At 53.4% G+C, this 15,132-nt stretch overlaps 8 protein-coding genes across 8 annotated transcripts; 4 read left to right on the forward strand and 4 right to left on the reverse strand.

Moving 5' to 3' along the window:
• Window positions 1-229: 229 nt before the first annotated feature.
• BJX67DRAFT_167718 (TauD/TfdA dioxygenase family protein) lies at window positions 230-1,821 on the reverse strand. The gene is made up of 5 exons (XM_071025040.1): window positions 1,344-1,821; window positions 1,200-1,294; window positions 709-1,150; window positions 556-659; window positions 230-505 (listed from the first exon to the last, which is right to left on the reverse strand). The coding sequence occupies exons 1-5, from the start codon at window positions 1,561-1,563 to the stop codon at window positions 302-304; spliced, it is 1,065 nt and encodes a 354-aa protein (XP_070890688.1). The 5' UTR covers window positions 1,564-1,821; the 3' UTR covers window positions 230-301.
• Window positions 1,822-2,286: 465 nt separating this feature from the next.
• BJX67DRAFT_377451 (putative MFS transporter) lies at window positions 2,287-4,149 on the forward strand (the record flags this gene model as incomplete). Its single annotated transcript, XM_071032112.1, has 6 exons — window positions 2,287-2,520; window positions 2,577-2,672; window positions 2,727-3,011; window positions 3,063-3,284; window positions 3,336-3,861; window positions 3,911-4,149. 6 exons carry the CDS (start codon window positions 2,287-2,289, stop codon window positions 4,147-4,149), a joined length of 1,602 nt encoding a protein of 533 aa, XP_070890689.1.
• Window positions 4,042-6,540, reverse strand: BJX67DRAFT_167714 (Zn(II)2Cys6 transcription factor). The gene is made up of 4 exons (XM_071025039.1): window positions 6,095-6,540; window positions 5,549-6,037; window positions 5,011-5,491; window positions 4,042-4,956 (listed from the first exon to the last, which is right to left on the reverse strand). Exons 1-4 carry the CDS (start codon window positions 6,343-6,345, stop codon window positions 4,219-4,221), a joined length of 1,959 nt encoding a protein of 652 aa, XP_070890690.1. The 5' UTR covers window positions 6,346-6,540; the 3' UTR covers window positions 4,042-4,218.
• A 71-nt stretch (window positions 6,541-6,611) lies between these two features.
• BJX67DRAFT_167724 (NADP-dependent oxidoreductase domain-containing protein) lies at window positions 6,612-8,305 on the forward strand. The gene is made up of 6 exons (XM_071025041.1): window positions 6,612-6,825; window positions 6,881-6,903; window positions 6,963-7,029; window positions 7,077-7,164; window positions 7,239-7,793; window positions 7,847-8,305. Exons 1-6 carry the CDS (start codon window positions 6,731-6,733, stop codon window positions 8,069-8,071), a joined length of 1,053 nt encoding a protein of 350 aa, XP_070890691.1. The 5' UTR covers window positions 6,612-6,730; the 3' UTR covers window positions 8,072-8,305.
• On the reverse strand, window positions 8,187-10,844 carry BJX67DRAFT_167727 (uncharacterized protein). Its single transcript, XM_071025042.1, has 4 exons — window positions 10,393-10,844; window positions 10,316-10,343; window positions 9,785-10,261; window positions 8,187-9,738 (listed from the first exon to the last, which is right to left on the reverse strand). The coding sequence occupies exons 1-4, from the start codon at window positions 10,776-10,778 to the stop codon at window positions 8,539-8,541; spliced, it is 2,091 nt and encodes a 696-aa protein (XP_070890692.1). The 5' UTR covers window positions 10,779-10,844; the 3' UTR covers window positions 8,187-8,538.
• Window positions 10,845-11,008: 164 nt separating this feature from the next.
• BJX67DRAFT_342894 (MDR family MFS transporter) lies at window positions 11,009-13,310 on the forward strand. The gene is made up of 3 exons (XM_071028087.1): window positions 11,009-11,291; window positions 11,350-11,756; window positions 11,808-13,310. The coding sequence occupies exons 1-3, from the start codon at window positions 11,151-11,153 to the stop codon at window positions 12,952-12,954; spliced, it is 1,695 nt and encodes a 564-aa protein (XP_070890693.1). The 5' UTR covers window positions 11,009-11,150; the 3' UTR covers window positions 12,955-13,310.
• Window positions 13,111-14,062, reverse strand: BJX67DRAFT_167805 (uncharacterized protein). The gene has a single exon (XM_071025043.1). It carries the CDS (start codon window positions 13,831-13,833, stop codon window positions 13,267-13,269), a length of 567 nt encoding a protein of 188 aa, XP_070890694.1. The 5' UTR covers window positions 13,834-14,062; the 3' UTR covers window positions 13,111-13,266.
• Window positions 14,063-14,290: 228 nt separating this feature from the next.
• BJX67DRAFT_369791 (uncharacterized protein) lies at window positions 14,291-15,096 on the forward strand (the record flags this gene model as incomplete). Its single annotated transcript, XM_071030816.1, has 2 exons — window positions 14,291-14,734; window positions 14,791-15,096. 2 exons carry the CDS (start codon window positions 14,291-14,293, stop codon window positions 15,094-15,096), a joined length of 750 nt encoding a protein of 249 aa, XP_070890695.1.
• Window positions 15,097-15,132: the final 36 nt, after the last annotated feature.

Raw genomic sequence — 15,132 nt, forward strand, 5'->3', positions numbered from 1 at the left:
GGTGCCAAACAAGGGCTGAATAATATTCTCTAACATAATGCCAGATTTTTGAAACTGGTGAGCTGATCTTCTTGCGAGAGGTGGGAATGATATTTATGGCGGGTCGAAAGGGTCTGGACGTGCTGACAGGGACATCCAGCCCATTGATCCTCCTCTGAAAGTCGAAAGACGATGAGAGAATGACGCTGATTTACCCCTGAACTTTAGTAGGGCTTTATTTTTGCCCGATCCGCAAATGACGTCAAGAATGTCAATAGCCCTATGTACTATCCTCCGGTATGTGATAACATATGTACACTCATTACGCCTCGTCCAATGCCTGCCTTCGCGAGGTAGATTGGAGGTCCAAATAAGGTGCTTCCCCAAGACTACAGACTCGGTCGCCTGCCCGAGCTTCGGCGTAGTCATAGGTCGCGCAATGCCAGGTTGAGCGATTGTCCCAAATCGCCATATCGTTCTTCTTCCATTTGAACCGGACCTGAGCGTCATGATTCTGCGTGAGAAGCTGTAACTCGGTTAGTATGACTTCTGGACCTCCATAGGGAAATGGCTCACATTGAAGAGGTACTGGAGAAGCACATCCGACTCATCTTTCGTCACCCCATTGATGCGCTTCGTGAAGCCCTTGTTCACATACACGGATTTCCATCCGGTTACAGCTACTTTCTGTTAGTAATCGACGGTCATCGTAGGATCAGCGGGTCGTACGGTTTGTTCGGATCACAGGGTGCACAGCTGTTAGCTCTTCTCCATGATTCAGAGGCGATCCGCGGATCCCCTTCCGTAGAGGGTTGCCCAGTCTGCGTGCTTCATCATGGAAGAAGCTGGCGTCGTGAGTCGCGGTCAATCGCTCCAGAAAAGATGCCATCTCCGGAGATAAACGGTCATAAATTTCGTATCCCGATGCCCAGAGGGTATCGCCCCCTGTGTTGGGCAGGGTGTGGATTTTCAGCATGGAGTAATCGGACGGGACACGCTCAAAACTAATGTCTGTGTGCCACGCGGCGGAGGCAAAACGACTGACATCGCTGAGCTGATGTGTGAGACCGCCGCCTTTTTTCTGCTTCTCGCTGCTGATGACGCTGATTTGGTCGCCGAGCTCACTTCCTTCCTCTGTTAGAGGATGGACATGAAGTCCTGATGACTCCGGCTGCGTAACTGTCAGGGAACAGCCACGAAAAGAGAAGCAAGTACCTTACGCAGCCCGCAAGAAGGGTTAATCTTTCCGCAAAATATCGCATCTGTTGCGGTGTCACGTCCTGATTACGGAGGAAAACAACTCCCCGAGTCGAGACTAATCAAGTCAGTCCAGTCCATGCTAGGGATAAGTTGGTTGAGCCTACTGGTAATTGCGAGGTCCTGGATCAATTGGTCGCGCTGGGGTGACTGCAGGATCTCGCCGACCTGGAGGCCCTCATACTCCCTGCCAATCACTGGGGTCAGATCCTGGTGCTGGTATTGATCGAGGCTGCCGGAGTATTCGAGAGGCTGCGAGATTCGCGGCCGGGCATGGGGATGACCACCCCGTATGCGTGAAGAAGCTTCCTCCATAACGGTCGGCATTTTGATTGATTTGGCCTGGACGGGAAGCTAACTGTGGAAATGCAACAACGGACTTCAGGTGAAGGGGTGGTGCCTCGATGGCAACATTCATATACCATTTCCCCACACCCTGAAACCGGTTGGAGCCGTGTGTTCGCCGGTTCCCCAAGCTTGACGGCCAAGTCCTGCAAGAGCCATGCGGAGTCGGCGCACTGTCGGCGGGGCATCGGCGAAATTCTCGGAGAACCGCTTGAGTGGACCGGCCATCTTGCCAAACCAGGTTTAGTGATACCGGATCTCTCTGAACCCCAAAGTTTCCCCAGGCCCTGAGGGTGGTGGTGGTGCTGTCTGTGCTAGCGTTGTGGACGTCTTGATTCTGGTTAAGGGTGGTGGAGCGTTGAGGAACATATCCTTGGACGACTCGATGCCGGGAGCTACCTTCCCAGTCTGTCTGATCCTCGAGAGGACATGCGCCCAGGTCGTCTTCAAGGAAATTGAGAGCGATGGTGTGCTCGGAGCTTGTGCTGGTGAAATCGTTTAGTGCATTTTCGACTCCAACTCCCGGATTCGTCGCCAACAGTTCCTCGATTGCGAATAAATACACAAATAGATGCTCATCCCGGGAGCATCAGCCGCGAAGAGCAGAGATACAGGTGTGTGCATATAAGGATGCGAGGATCGCGTCCTGCCCTCACCTGAAATTATCGAGCCTCCTGCTCTTTGCAAACACCGTTGCTGTGCAAGATGGCGGACGTCGAACAGAGCGCCAAAACCCCGACAAAGGAAGCGGGAGACAATATTCAACCCTCTAAAGAATCGCCGGCCGTGGGCCAGGAGCATCTCGCTGGCGTGACTCCGCCCCATGAGTCTTATGAGGGCCATCACCGGTTCGATCCCACCGCATCATGGAGCGCCCGGGAGGAGAGAAAAGTGGTGTGGAAGACAGACTTGATGCTCATGACCTGGCTGTGTCTGATGGTGGGTGTCCTCTGGCTGTTGGACTCTGGGACAGTCACTAATCACCGAGACTGCAGTTCTTTGGCCTGCAACTGGACCGTGGCAACCTGTCCAATGCATTGACTGACAACTTCCTGGAAGACCTCAATCTGACCACTGATGACTATAATAACGTGCGTAGCCCCTGCCGGTATCGGAATGCATGTGCTGACATGCGACTTCTGCAGGGGAATACCATCCAGCTGCTCTGCTTTCTCGTAGCGGAGTTTCCAGTCCAGCTGCTCATCAAACGCTTCGGTTTCCGACGTGTCTTGCCTACTTTGATGCTGCTGTGGAGTTTGGTTTCGTGGACCCAGGCTTGGATGACTGATCGGGCATCATTCTACGGGACCAGGGCGTTGATAGGGGCCTTTGAGGGAGGGTTCATCCCGGGTACGATCTTGTTCGCCACATACTTCTACAAGACGAAGGAACTGTCGGTTCGACTGGCCTTTTTCTGGTCAACCCTGAATGTGTGTCCACCGCTGTCTGTCTGCGTTCTGCACATGGCTAATGTACACAAGGTTGCGCGCATTATTTCGTCCCTCTTGGCCGCTGGAATTCTGGAAATGAGAGGGACAAAGGGGAAGCCGGGCTGGTTCTGGCTCTTCTTAATCGACGGACTTATAACGTTCGTCATCGGCCTCTTTGCCATGTTCTACCTTCCGAGATCGCCAACGCAGACGAAGAGTTTCCTATATCCTCGGTCGTGGTATTCCGAGAGGGAGGAGGTGATCATGATCAACGTATGCTTTATTCCGCCAAATCTCTAATAAGCAGTATCTGATGATTGTTAGCGTCTTTTGCGCGACGACCCATCCAAAGGCTTGACTCAGCTCACCGAAAAGGCCACCTTCCGCGACGTGCTCAATGCCTGGAAGGATAAATCCATGTGGGGATTGTACTTCATCGGCCTGATCTCTTATATTCCCCAGAGCCCCGTGCAGGGCTATCTCTCCTTGACACTAAAGCGCCTCAATTTCACGACGTTTGAATCCAACATGCTCACTGTCCCGTCCGCTGCCCTTCAGATCATCCTGATGCTGATCCTATGCAAGAGCAGCGAGTGCTTCGGAGAGCGCACATTCCATTGTTTCATCGGAGAGTTTTGGTCTCTCCCGCTCCTGGCAACCCTACTTGGCCTGCCGGATCACGGATACAACTGGGGACGCTTCACTGTCAGTACAATGATCGCAGGGTACCCGTATTTCCATCCCATTGTGTCGGCGTGGATCTCGGAGAATACCTTCGATGTCAAGAAACGAGCCATAACCGCTGCGACGTACAACGTAATCGTCCAGGTCGGATCTGTTATCTCCTCGCGTGAGTACATCCTCCCCGTTTCCCGTGAATGAAGACTGATCCAACCCAGAAATCTATCGTAATTACGACTCTCCATACTACTATCAAGGGAACAAAGTCCTGATCTCGATCTGCGGCCTGTCGTTGGTGGTATTTGTGCTCCAGCGCGAGTTGCTCAGGCATTTGAATCGCCGGAAAGAGAGGCAATGGCAGGCGCTGTCGCCGGAAGAGAGAATTGACTATCAAGCCGACTTGGCCCACCGGGAGAAGGAGGGCAACAAGCGCCTAGATTTCCGCTTCAAATATTGAGCTGGGGGGATGTTTGAAGGCTGTCCTGTTTGCACGCATGCACCTCGTTTGTCCTGCGCGGAAGACTCACTACGTTAGAAGGTCTGGGACGGCAGGTTGCTGGTCCCCTTGTAAGAGATCGCCCATTGTCCAAAATGTCTCTAACGGCAGATGGATCTCGGAATTTTCAAAGATGAAGTTATTAGAAACCGTATCAACCGAAGTTTGATCTAATAATGGGGTGGCTGTATTCGCTCTGGCGCTCAGTTGCTGAGATGCGGTGTACCCTAAATGGGTGTGCGTAGGGTCAATGTAGGCCCAACTGTTATCAAAATCTCGCTGTGGGAGGCTCGCTGATATAATGGCTTCAGGTAAGTTAGAGTCAGTCTTGGACGCTTTTCTATTATCATCCACAGGGTCATCACTGGTGTTGGAAGCTGTGTCTGGCCGAATCTGCCATGCCCAGTCGGCTGTTGCACTTTGTTGACTCGAAAATGGCGTGGAGGCGCTTTCCCGGAGTTGCGACTCGCGGCTGAAGCCACCGTCCACTGTGTGTACGTCGTGCCTACTTCGGTATGCGGAACCTGGCCCATTTAATGAGGGTGGTACCGCTGAGGAGCTCAAGAGTTGGGCGTGCGCCATTTTCTGATACAAGATCTCTACCAGAGCGTTGTTTCCTCCGTCCTTAAACGCCATCAGAATCAAATGAAGACGTGCAAGGACACTACTGGGGCGGGCATCCTGATCCCATGTGGGAGCCTCTGGCAGCATTGACATCATTGTAACAGCATCTGCCAGGGAGTTGGCAATTTCGAGTAATTTCAATTGCTGTTCACTTATGTTACTCATTCGAAAAGATACAGTGAGCATCGAGAGACTTACCATGCCAAATCCATGGGCCTGAAGCGCAGTTCGAGGTAAGTGACAGACTGCGTCGACAAGGTCCCTGGCAACCAACAACGGATAAGCCGGGGAAATAGAGCACTGAGCTGATAGGTACCCTCGCCTGCTTTGGGCCGATAGCACTTTCCACGTTAGCATACGCATCCAATGCCGCGTGACACAGAGGTCCGCTCTCTGCACGTCGCAGACTTGGTCCAAGGCACTCGGGCCCTCCCGGAATTTGTCTTGCAGGATGTCATAAACGGATGGATCTGTGAATTCTGTCAAATGCGCAGTCTCATTATAACCAAACTGCGAATTCCCAATAATGTCGAACATGTTTGACTTCTCAAACAACCTGAATAACGCAAGGAGCTTGAGGAATGCAGGAAGAACTTTAGGCTCTTCATGGGTATTGGCTTCTGGCATTGCGATATCTGTCTTGAGAACGACCGGAAGCTTGTGAAGAATGCAGACCCCACTGGCATTTTGTCAATCAGAAGTTGCTTCTGCAACGACGGGGATAAATTATATTTACCGTTCCGTGACAAAGAGTAGCCACAGCACACGCCGACGAATTTGCTGCTCATCTCCATCGAGACCAGTATAAGAAACCTCCTGATGGAGGAACATCATCTGCGCGAGGGATATCGCCTCTCGGAGGTAGAGGACCGACTCGCTCCCGCCGGGGCATTGGTTTTCGTAGAACACGTGAAGGAAGAAGGCTGTACGAACAGTATTCAGGTTCACGATCGAGCGGTATCCTGGGGACTGGCGAGCCTCCAAGCACTCTGATGCGAGGGTTTCTGCAGTTATTGATCGATCCGACACGCAGCTCTTCCCGAGCCTTAGCTGGGCCATCGTCGCGGCGGCGACGGCTGTCGCAAGCGCTCTTGTTTCATAGTCTTTGCCATCCGCGTCTCGCTGCAGGCTCGCTATCAAGCTATCGACGTGAACGACCGGCCAGACTGGGTACATCCGCACATGGTAGATATATAACAACGAAGCGATGGCATGTGTAGGCGATCTAGTTCATCAACAGGGTCAGCACGGTTGAAAATAAGCTGGAACACTGCGGGGAAACCTTTTTGGGCTTGTCCCATTATTGCAGTCTGTATGACTGATGTGAACGGCCTCGTTGCGCTGGGTTTCCTCGATAAGAGACCTGGTGGTCGCGCGCAGCTTCTGTGGACCTCGGGATTGATGGACTCGAATGTAAGTGCACTGGATCCGCGCGTTTAAACATGGCCTGCAAGGATGTCCACCACCGCAGCGAATCTTGCGGACTTTGCAGCCATCGCAGGCCTTCTTCACGGTCACCTTGGGCGGGTTCATCGCGACACTGTGACACCGCGGTGTCTTGGGAAAGCAGTTGAAGAATTGGAGACAATCGCCCCCTCACTCGCTGCAGAAAGGAGCCACAGAGCTTCGGGTGCTCCCAACGGTGATTGGCGGTGGATGTGGTCTCTCGTTCAAGCGTGATGGCATCTTTGCCCCCACTCGACACGCCATCGAAGACCGGCTGGCCCACTTCGTTGTCTCCAAGTCGTGGGGATTTGGAGCAGCAGCCCCAGATCCAAAAGCTGCCCACGCAAGAATTGCGGACCCTCCGAGTTTTTCTCCGAAGCTATCCATCGCGGGCAGCTTTAAAATAGATTCAGCTCCCCGCAGGCAGTACGGCTCAGTCTTTGGCAGCCATCCTTGACAGTTGCTCGGCACAATGGCATGGCCAAACAAGAACAAAGAGATGCTCTATCGACGCGTAGGAAATTCAGGGTTACATGTTTCAGCGCTAGGGCTTGGGGGATGGCTAACGTGAGTGCCCACTCCTCAGTGAGATGCAAGATGGAGTCTAAACTTGTCATACCAGGTTTGGTGGTCATGTTGACAACGGTCCGAATCCCCCCGGGTGATGGGGTAGCATTGAAGAGGGGACTCTGACAAGGCCATAGAGGTTGCGTTCGAGTGCATGAAGCAGGCGTATGACTGTGGGATCAATTTCTTCGACACTGCTGAAAGGTAATAGCTGATCACAGTCCGGAAGTGCTCGGACTGACGGTTCACAGTTACGCTGGAGGTCAGTCGGAAATCGTTATGGGACAAGCAATAATACGGTACGGATGGAAGCGCAGCGATCTTGTCATCAGTACCAAGGCGAGTACCCAGAGTCCTTCACTTCGAACGAGTCTTTCGGGCTCAAGGAACCGCGGTGACTAACTTGACAACAGCTCAACTGGGGCCTCGCAAATGGGGAAATCCTCATCAACAACCACGGCCTGTCTCGGAAGCATATTATCGAAGGGACACAAGCGTCGTTGCAGCGCCTCCAGCTAGATTACGTTGACATCATATACGCCCACCGCCCGGATCGGTTAACGCCGATGGAAGAGACAGTGAGAGCGTTCAACTTCGTGATTGACAAGGGCTGGGCGTTCTACTGGGGTACATCAGAGTGGTCAGCGGATGAAATCGCGGAGGCGTGTGGGATTGCCAAAAGCTTGGGTCTCATCGCACCGATTGTTGAACAACCGCTCTACAACATGCTTGATCGCAGCAAGGTAGAGGGCCAGTATCAGCGCCTGTACTCCAGGTTCGGACTCGGCCTCACCACCTTTTCGCCGCTGAAGATGGGTTTGCTCAGCGGCAAGTACAACAACGCAACAGTACAGCCCCCGCCGGGTTCTCGATTTGCTGAGAGTAAGGACAAATTCGCGAACGGGGCACGAGAGACTTGGGAGAGTGAGCAATGGGCGGGGAATATCAAGAAGATCGTGGGCCTACAGGTAGCGTACAGCGGGAGATTCACGAGCGAAAATCCAGCTAACACGTCTCGCAGTCACTGGCAGACACACTCGAGGTAAAGCTGTCGCAGCTCGCACTCGCCTGGTGCTTGAAAAACGAGAACGTCTCATCCGTTATCACCGGCGCATCCCGACCGGAACAGATAATCGACAACGTCAAGAGCTTGGAGTTACTACCCCGGCTAACGCCAGAGATCATGGCACAGATCGACGAGTACCTGCAAAATAAACCCACGCAAGATCCGGCCAGGCAGGATTAAAACCCTCAATCGACCACTCCCCTTCGTCGCAAGCCCACAATAAGTTGGCTCCACTGAGGCGCAGACGGCGTACAGCTACCATGCGCTGAAACCACGCTGCTCCAGCCGCTTGAGCAACCCGTGTATATCATGGTAATCTCCACAGCTAGTTGTCCTCACAGTTTGCAACATGAATTTCGATTAACAACGTACTTGGCTTTACCGTGCGGCTCCCTCTATAGCGGTTGCATGAGAATACTCTTCTAAGCCGACTTTGCGTATCGTACGTCGATCCGAATCTGACTATCGTAGAGGATCTGGCCGGGGAATGTTAAGCACGCGGCCCCGGCGGAAGGCGGGAAGAGATGGATGTTAATATGAGCTTCCGCGAGGCGAATCAGAATATTCTGGAACGTAGGTGACTTTGGTACGAGGAACAAACTTCGATTCATGGGGCTCGTCAACAAACTCGTCAACAGGAAGCTCGTTTACAATCCCCAGCTCAAGAAGGACCAATCAGGCTGGTTTTGTCCGTCGCTGTCCACAGTCTGTTCGGCAATGTCAAATGCAAACCACGGGCCTAGACCAGGATATGCCATAGCGGGAGCCGGGTCCTGGAAACCTAGGGCCGTGTTCACCTGGGTCGGCCACAGGGTGGTGTTGCCACCCACCGCTGTTTCCGATGTATTTTCCGAGCCGGGACCAATTGAGCCTTGAGACAACCAATGCTTCATAGTCGATACAATTGTCGGGGTTACCGGGGAACGCCCCGCTTGCCTCACGGCCGACTCGGCCGACTCCCAGGCGTGGAAGACAATTGAGGTTATCGTTCGGAAGAGGAGGTTGGGTGATACATGCCGCAAACAATGTGCGCGAGCCTCAAAGTTCTTACTAAGTGACGTCCATGACTGCTCTGCGTGTCTGCTCAGAGGGCGTTTCCGCAAGTCTTGGAGAATGTGAAGGTATGCCGGGAACGGGAAGTAGAAATGCATTAGCCAGAAATAGCGCTTCACGCTTGATGAAGATAGAATATTCGTATCGCAATCGAGCATGCGAAGGGCATGGAAAACTGCGGCGTCCCGCTGGGCTTCTGTTTGTCGTCCCGGCGAGTATTTGGAATAGTGGTTGACGAGCGAGCACTTGGCTAGCGCTGCTCGCGTCGTCCACATAGTAATAAAATGAAGGGGATTCTCCGGGTCGCAGGACTGGAGATACTTGTCTTCCAGCAGGGTCTCCATTGCCGCAAGCTCATCAGCCTCGGAACTCGAGCAGGGCTTTGTTCTTGCAACGGATTTCAGCGCCGGGCAAGAAAATTCCAGGTGAAATGAAGAGTTCCGCAGAAAATCCCCCACCTCACTCCGGACCACGGCAAATAGTGCCTCTGACGATCGCCCTTGTACCACGGGGTTATTCGTCATTTCTGGTCGAAGATCGGAATCGTTCACGTTAAGAGGAATTTTGCAGTCCCACAGGGGGGTAAGCGTTGTGGTTCGGTAATCTGCCATCTCCCCAATCCGCGTGTCAAACAGGACCAGCGCCCACCAAAGCCTTCGCCGCATCTCAGCTTCGAAAGGCGAATATTTGGAGAGGGTAGATTCGTCGTGGATACCCATTCGCTGTGCTGAACGAATTGCGATACCGAGCATAGAGGACATTGTGCGAGGATCTGCAGTCGGCCGAAGTGAAACCTGCCTTCATGAGCCGCGAACGAGCGAGCCGGTGGATTATACTTACCAAGTAAAGATACAGCGCAGTCAAACAATCACGGTCATCGGAGCGCAAGAACTGCGCGCGTACCAAAGCTTTGCGGCAGCTAACTTGGTACCCTGCAAGTACATCGTCCCTGGATGGACCGATCAGGGCATCGCACTCGTAGGGCATCACGCTCAAAGTAGCAATACAATAAATACTAAACATGAGAGCATCGAGGGGTGGCTTGTTATTTTTCAGATCGCCGATGGCCTCGATGATGCGGCTTTGAAGCGTTGGAGTATGGGTAACTTTGAACAGTGGATCGACGTTGTCGAGGTATATCTGCCAGAGGCGGAAGATCTGGGAGGGCTGGGGATGGAGCTCCGAAAGGTCACCGGGCATATCCTGAGCTCCGAATAAAGGATCATGAGTCCCAAAGGCCTGATCCCAGGCCTTCTTGACAACCGTCTCGGTCATAGAAGGCGGGGGAGCACTGGCTCCGATGTCCGGCTCGGGTGACTATGTCGAGAGTCAGCGACATCCAAGAAGAACACTCCGGTTTGACAAATATACCAGTTGATTGATGGCGTGCCAGAAGCTCCTAGCGCACATTAGCCAGTGATCGTAAGCCATTCGTGAAGGGTAAATACTTGGGCGTCGACTTGGGGGATGCCGAAGGGCGGGACGAATCTGGTTGTCTCTCGTCCGCAGACTCAACTCCAGGACTTCCATGGGCAGCAGCGTTATCTACTGGTTCGCCGTGGAGTGGGTTGAATTTGATATCGTTCTGTCTGAGCAGACTCTCGTACTCGCGCAGTCGGCCAAGAAGTTCACGCTCGGGGAATCTGCGCTTCCGACGGCGCGGAACCTGGCTAGCCGGAATACATTGTACTTTGGCCCTTAGACAGTTCGCACAAGGGAATGTACGGTCACATCTCACCTTGCGCTGCTGGCAGAGTACGCAAGATAGCACGCGTTGAGGCTTTGCCGACGGGAGTGGATTGGATGATGTGATTTCTGGGTGAACGTCTGCCATGTTTGAGGCTTCCGAAAACGGAGAGCATACGCAAGATTAGCAAGGATGCTCGAAAGACAAATTGACTGAGAGAAGGGATTGAGAGAGAGAAAGAGATCGAGACATCAGCAGAAAACAGGAAGGGAGGAGGAGGACTGAGCGGAACTCCGAATCGCCCGAGGGGCGCTGACTCAGCACTCTCGGGCTTTAGAAACGTCCGGCTTCCAAAGACGGCAAACGCAACACGTCCAGGTGCTTGCGATAGATACCCCCGAATTCTTGACTCGAAGAACTCTTGACGAATGCAATCATGGCCACCGAGAGTATTTATTCCAAGTCTTTTCCGCAACATGGCTATCCTGCCTGTCCTTCCAATCCCACACCGATACCGTCATGTCCTTAGTCGACGAGCAAACCAAGCCTGGCGGGCAGCCAGATGAATACGCTGATGCTGAGCGCAATTACCAGCCAAAGTCTCTTAAGTTTTGGCTCATAATTCTGGGCATGTATCTCTCTCTATTTCTTGTTGCTCTTGTAAGACGTGCCAACGTAACCTCATCTCGTTATCAAGACCTCCGCTGATGCGTCCCAGGACCGCACCATCATAGCCACCGCGATCCCCGCGATCACAGACGACTTTCACTCCATTACCGACATTGGTTGGTATGGGAGCGCCTACATGCTGACTTGTGCTTCGTTCAATCCGATTTTTGGTCGCCTCTATCAGCTGTACTCTACAAAATGGACCTTCCTCTCCTCCATCATCGTCTTTGAGATCGGGTCCGCCCTCTGTGGAGCAGCGCCGAATTCCACAGCCTTTATCGTTGGACGTGCAATTGCGGGTTTAGGGTCGGCTGGCATCTTTTCTGGAGGCATGATGATTATTATCCCACTTGTTCCCCTTCGGAAGCGTCCCATGTTCACCTCCACCTTCGGCATGACTTTTGCGATCTCATCTGTTATCGCCCCAATCATCGGCGGCGCGTTTACAGACAAAGTGTAAGAGGCACGCTGTATGCGCAAGAGGTCACTTCTACTAACACCCTACAGAACATGGAGATGGTGCTTCTATCTCAACCTCCCCATTGGCGGTTTCACCATCCTCACTGTGCTGCTCTTTTTCCATGTGCCATCACCGCAGCACGCAAGGCTAGGAGTCATGGGCCAAATCAGACGTCTGGATCCGTTGGGGACCTTGTTGTTCATACCCTCCATTGTTTCTCTTATTCTAGCCCTCGAATGGGGTGGATCTACCTACGCCTGGAACCACCCTAAGATAATCGGCCTCCTGGTAACCTTTTCTGTGCTCTTCGTCATTTTTGTGGTTGTGGAGGCTCTCACTCCAGACACCGCGATGCTACCGGGCCGGGTTGTCCTGAACCGCTCAATCGCCTCGAGCATGTTCTTCATCTTTCTCCTTTCCGGAGCGATGATGTCGGTCGTTTACTATATCAACATCTGGTTCCAAGTTGTCAAAGGCGACTCAGCCACGCGGGCAGGGCTCAGTACGATTCCGATGGTTATTTCCCTGGTGGTGATGAGTGTCTTTGCGGCCGCGTTTACCCAGAAGATTGGGTACTATGTTCCCTCCATGCTAGTTGGCCCCGTGCTGTGCTCAGTCGGCGCCGGATTACTTTCCACCCTCGCCCCCGACTCGAACCACCGGTACTGGATCAGCTACCAAGTACTTTTCGGTCTTGGGATCGGTTGCGGCTTTCAAACATCCAACCTCGCACCACAGGCTGTATTACCTCGCGCGGAGGTTCCCATCGGGATGGCCCTAACGTTTTTTATGCAACAGTTGGGAGGCGCCATCCTTCTAGCGGTCGATCAGAATCTTCTGTCTACCAAGCTCGTGGAACGGCTTTCGCATATCGCTGACCTGGATACCCATACGATCGTTAACACGGGAGCGACCGACCTCCGAGCTGTGGTGCCTGCAGACGACCTCGACACAGTCGTCAATGCGTATAACTACGCTCTGATGCGCATCTTCGTCATCACTGCCGGTCTGAGTGCGGCGGCGATCCTGGGGGGCTTGACGATTGAATGGCGGAGTATCAAGGCGAAAGATCCGAAAGGGCTCGCGGATCAGGCTGAAATCGGGCCAGACGAGGGTAACGGCAGGGCGTCGGAAAAGAGTGATAATAATAGTGACCAGACCAAGTCACGGAGCCAGTCGCAGTTGGAGGTTTGATTGAGACCAACCTAGATGATAATTTAACCGCGAAAGTTGTTGTACTATAGTCTATTAATCCTTTCTCCAGTCTCTTGTTCGATCTCACTCCTGCTTTAGTCAATTCTCGCGACGCCCCGATGGGCGCTATTCCAGGGTCTGCGGCAGGATGCAATCCTCGCATCGAGGTCTCTCACAACGTGGAGGTGTGCCATCCCCGACAATATATCGTGTCCAAAATTAGATAAAAGGCAGGCTTGTAAGTCGTGAGGCGATGGCGCGACTATCAGTCTGCGGTCGAGCTTCACTCCTCTCTTCCCAGCTCTCCCAGCATCAAGCGGCACCGAACATTCCGAAACTCAAGGTCTCCCCACGCAATTTCCTTTCTCTTTCGGTTCGTGATGGGCGCAGTGATGGCAGAGCTCTCCTGACAGTCATACGACGCGACAAATCGAGCGACACATGCTGCAGAGGACATGCAACTTCATGCAACGCAACTTCGCAGGCTTGCTGCACTGGAACGGGGAAGCACTCCAACCGGGCACTCAAAGTCCTAGCAGGGGTCTGAGGATCTAATCTGGGAAAGGCCAAGCTGGAGTGCAAGGGCTTGAGTTCCATGAAGCGAGCAGCTGAGCTCAAAGGCTCTCGCTCGAGCTTGAGAGGACGATCAGACGCCCGGGAGACGTTGGCGCACCCGTGCGAGCGATGCGGGCCTTGGATGGCAGACTGGGCATCGGCGTTGTCGTCCCCTCGGCGAGGCAGGTTCGTCTTCAAAAAAAAAGGAAACCTCATCGTCCTCTGACGGACCTCGACCTGAGCTTCTATTTTTGTGCGCGGCTCTGCTTCGTGATGGAGAGAATACGGCCTGGAGAATACGAAGGAGGCAGCTCCGACAATCATCCTCTCTCCTCTTCACCCCCAGCTGGTGATGGCACCAGCGAGTGCATGCTCAGATGGCTGTCCCTGGTAGGAGATTATTTTTAGATTCTTCGCATTCGAACCTTGAGGACACACGCCAAGGTCAGATCCAGGAACACGAGGAAAGGTAACATGCACAGTCAAGACGCCATGCTCAGTGGACGGGAATACGAGACGAAGGGACCGGCCCAAACCCCTGGCGAACTATGATACCACGAAGAGTCTAGGGCTTGTCTGATACGAGGGAAAGCCCCGACGATCGACATCTTGTGTTGCAGCCAGATTGTCAGAGAAATCTGTGTGGCCAAGAAAGTCAACAGGCTCAGACAAGGTATAAAGACGGACTCCTTTTCGCTTCAAGATCGACAGAAAATTCTCACCCCTTCAGTCACACAGAAAACCCAATCTCAAGCTGATCATCTCTTTATCTCTCGTCGCCATGTATCTTCCAGCTGCTGCCCTCCCTGTTGCCGCCAACATGCTCACGGCAAGGGCCTCCTACCCCATCTCCGCCGACTCATTGAACTGCCGCTCTGGTCCTGGAACCAGCTACGATCTTGTCACCAGCTACTCCGCGGGAGACAGTGTGGAAATCGCCTGTCAGACCGAGGGAACTGCCGTGTATGGCTACACCATCTGGGACAAGACCTCCGACGACTGCTATGTCTCCGACTACTACGTGGAGACCGGAAGCTCGGACTATGTCACCGATGCGTGCGAGGGCGGTGGTGATGACGGTGGTGACGACGGCGGCGACGGCGAGACCCTCCCTGGCCTCGATTCCACCCAGTCCGCCCACGCGCAGGCGATCATCCAGCAGGCCAAGGACCAGGACGTTGGCCACCAGGGCTGCCTGGCTGGTATTGCAACTGCTCTCGTTGAGGTAAGCTACCCCCCCATAGCACTTGACGCTGTCCACTGCTAACTTGACGTGAATAGTCGAACATCTACGTCTACGCCAACGAAGGCGTCCCCGAGTCGTTCAACTACCCCTATGACAAGGTCGGCAGCGACTACGACAGCGTCGGTATCTTCCAGCAACGTGCGATCTACTACCCCGTAGACAAGGCCATGGACCCCGCCGCCTCTGCCGGCATGTTCTTCGACAAGATGGTTGGCATCGATGGCTGGGAGTCTATGGACGTCGGTACCCTGTGCCAGAAGGTCCAGGTCTCTGCCTACCCTGACCGGTATGCCGAGCGTGTTGGCGAAGCGGAGGATATCTGTACTGCTGGAGGACTCTAAATACGCTGGGAAAGGTGGAATTGGGATTGTATATAC

The sequence above is a fragment of the Aspergillus lucknowensis genome, assembly GCF_044049455.1.
Source record: "Aspergillus lucknowensis strain CBS 449.75 chromosome Unknown BJX67scaffold_3, whole genome shotgun sequence".
Lineage (NCBI taxonomy): Eukaryota > Fungi > Ascomycota > Eurotiomycetes > Eurotiales > Aspergillaceae > Aspergillus > Aspergillus lucknowensis.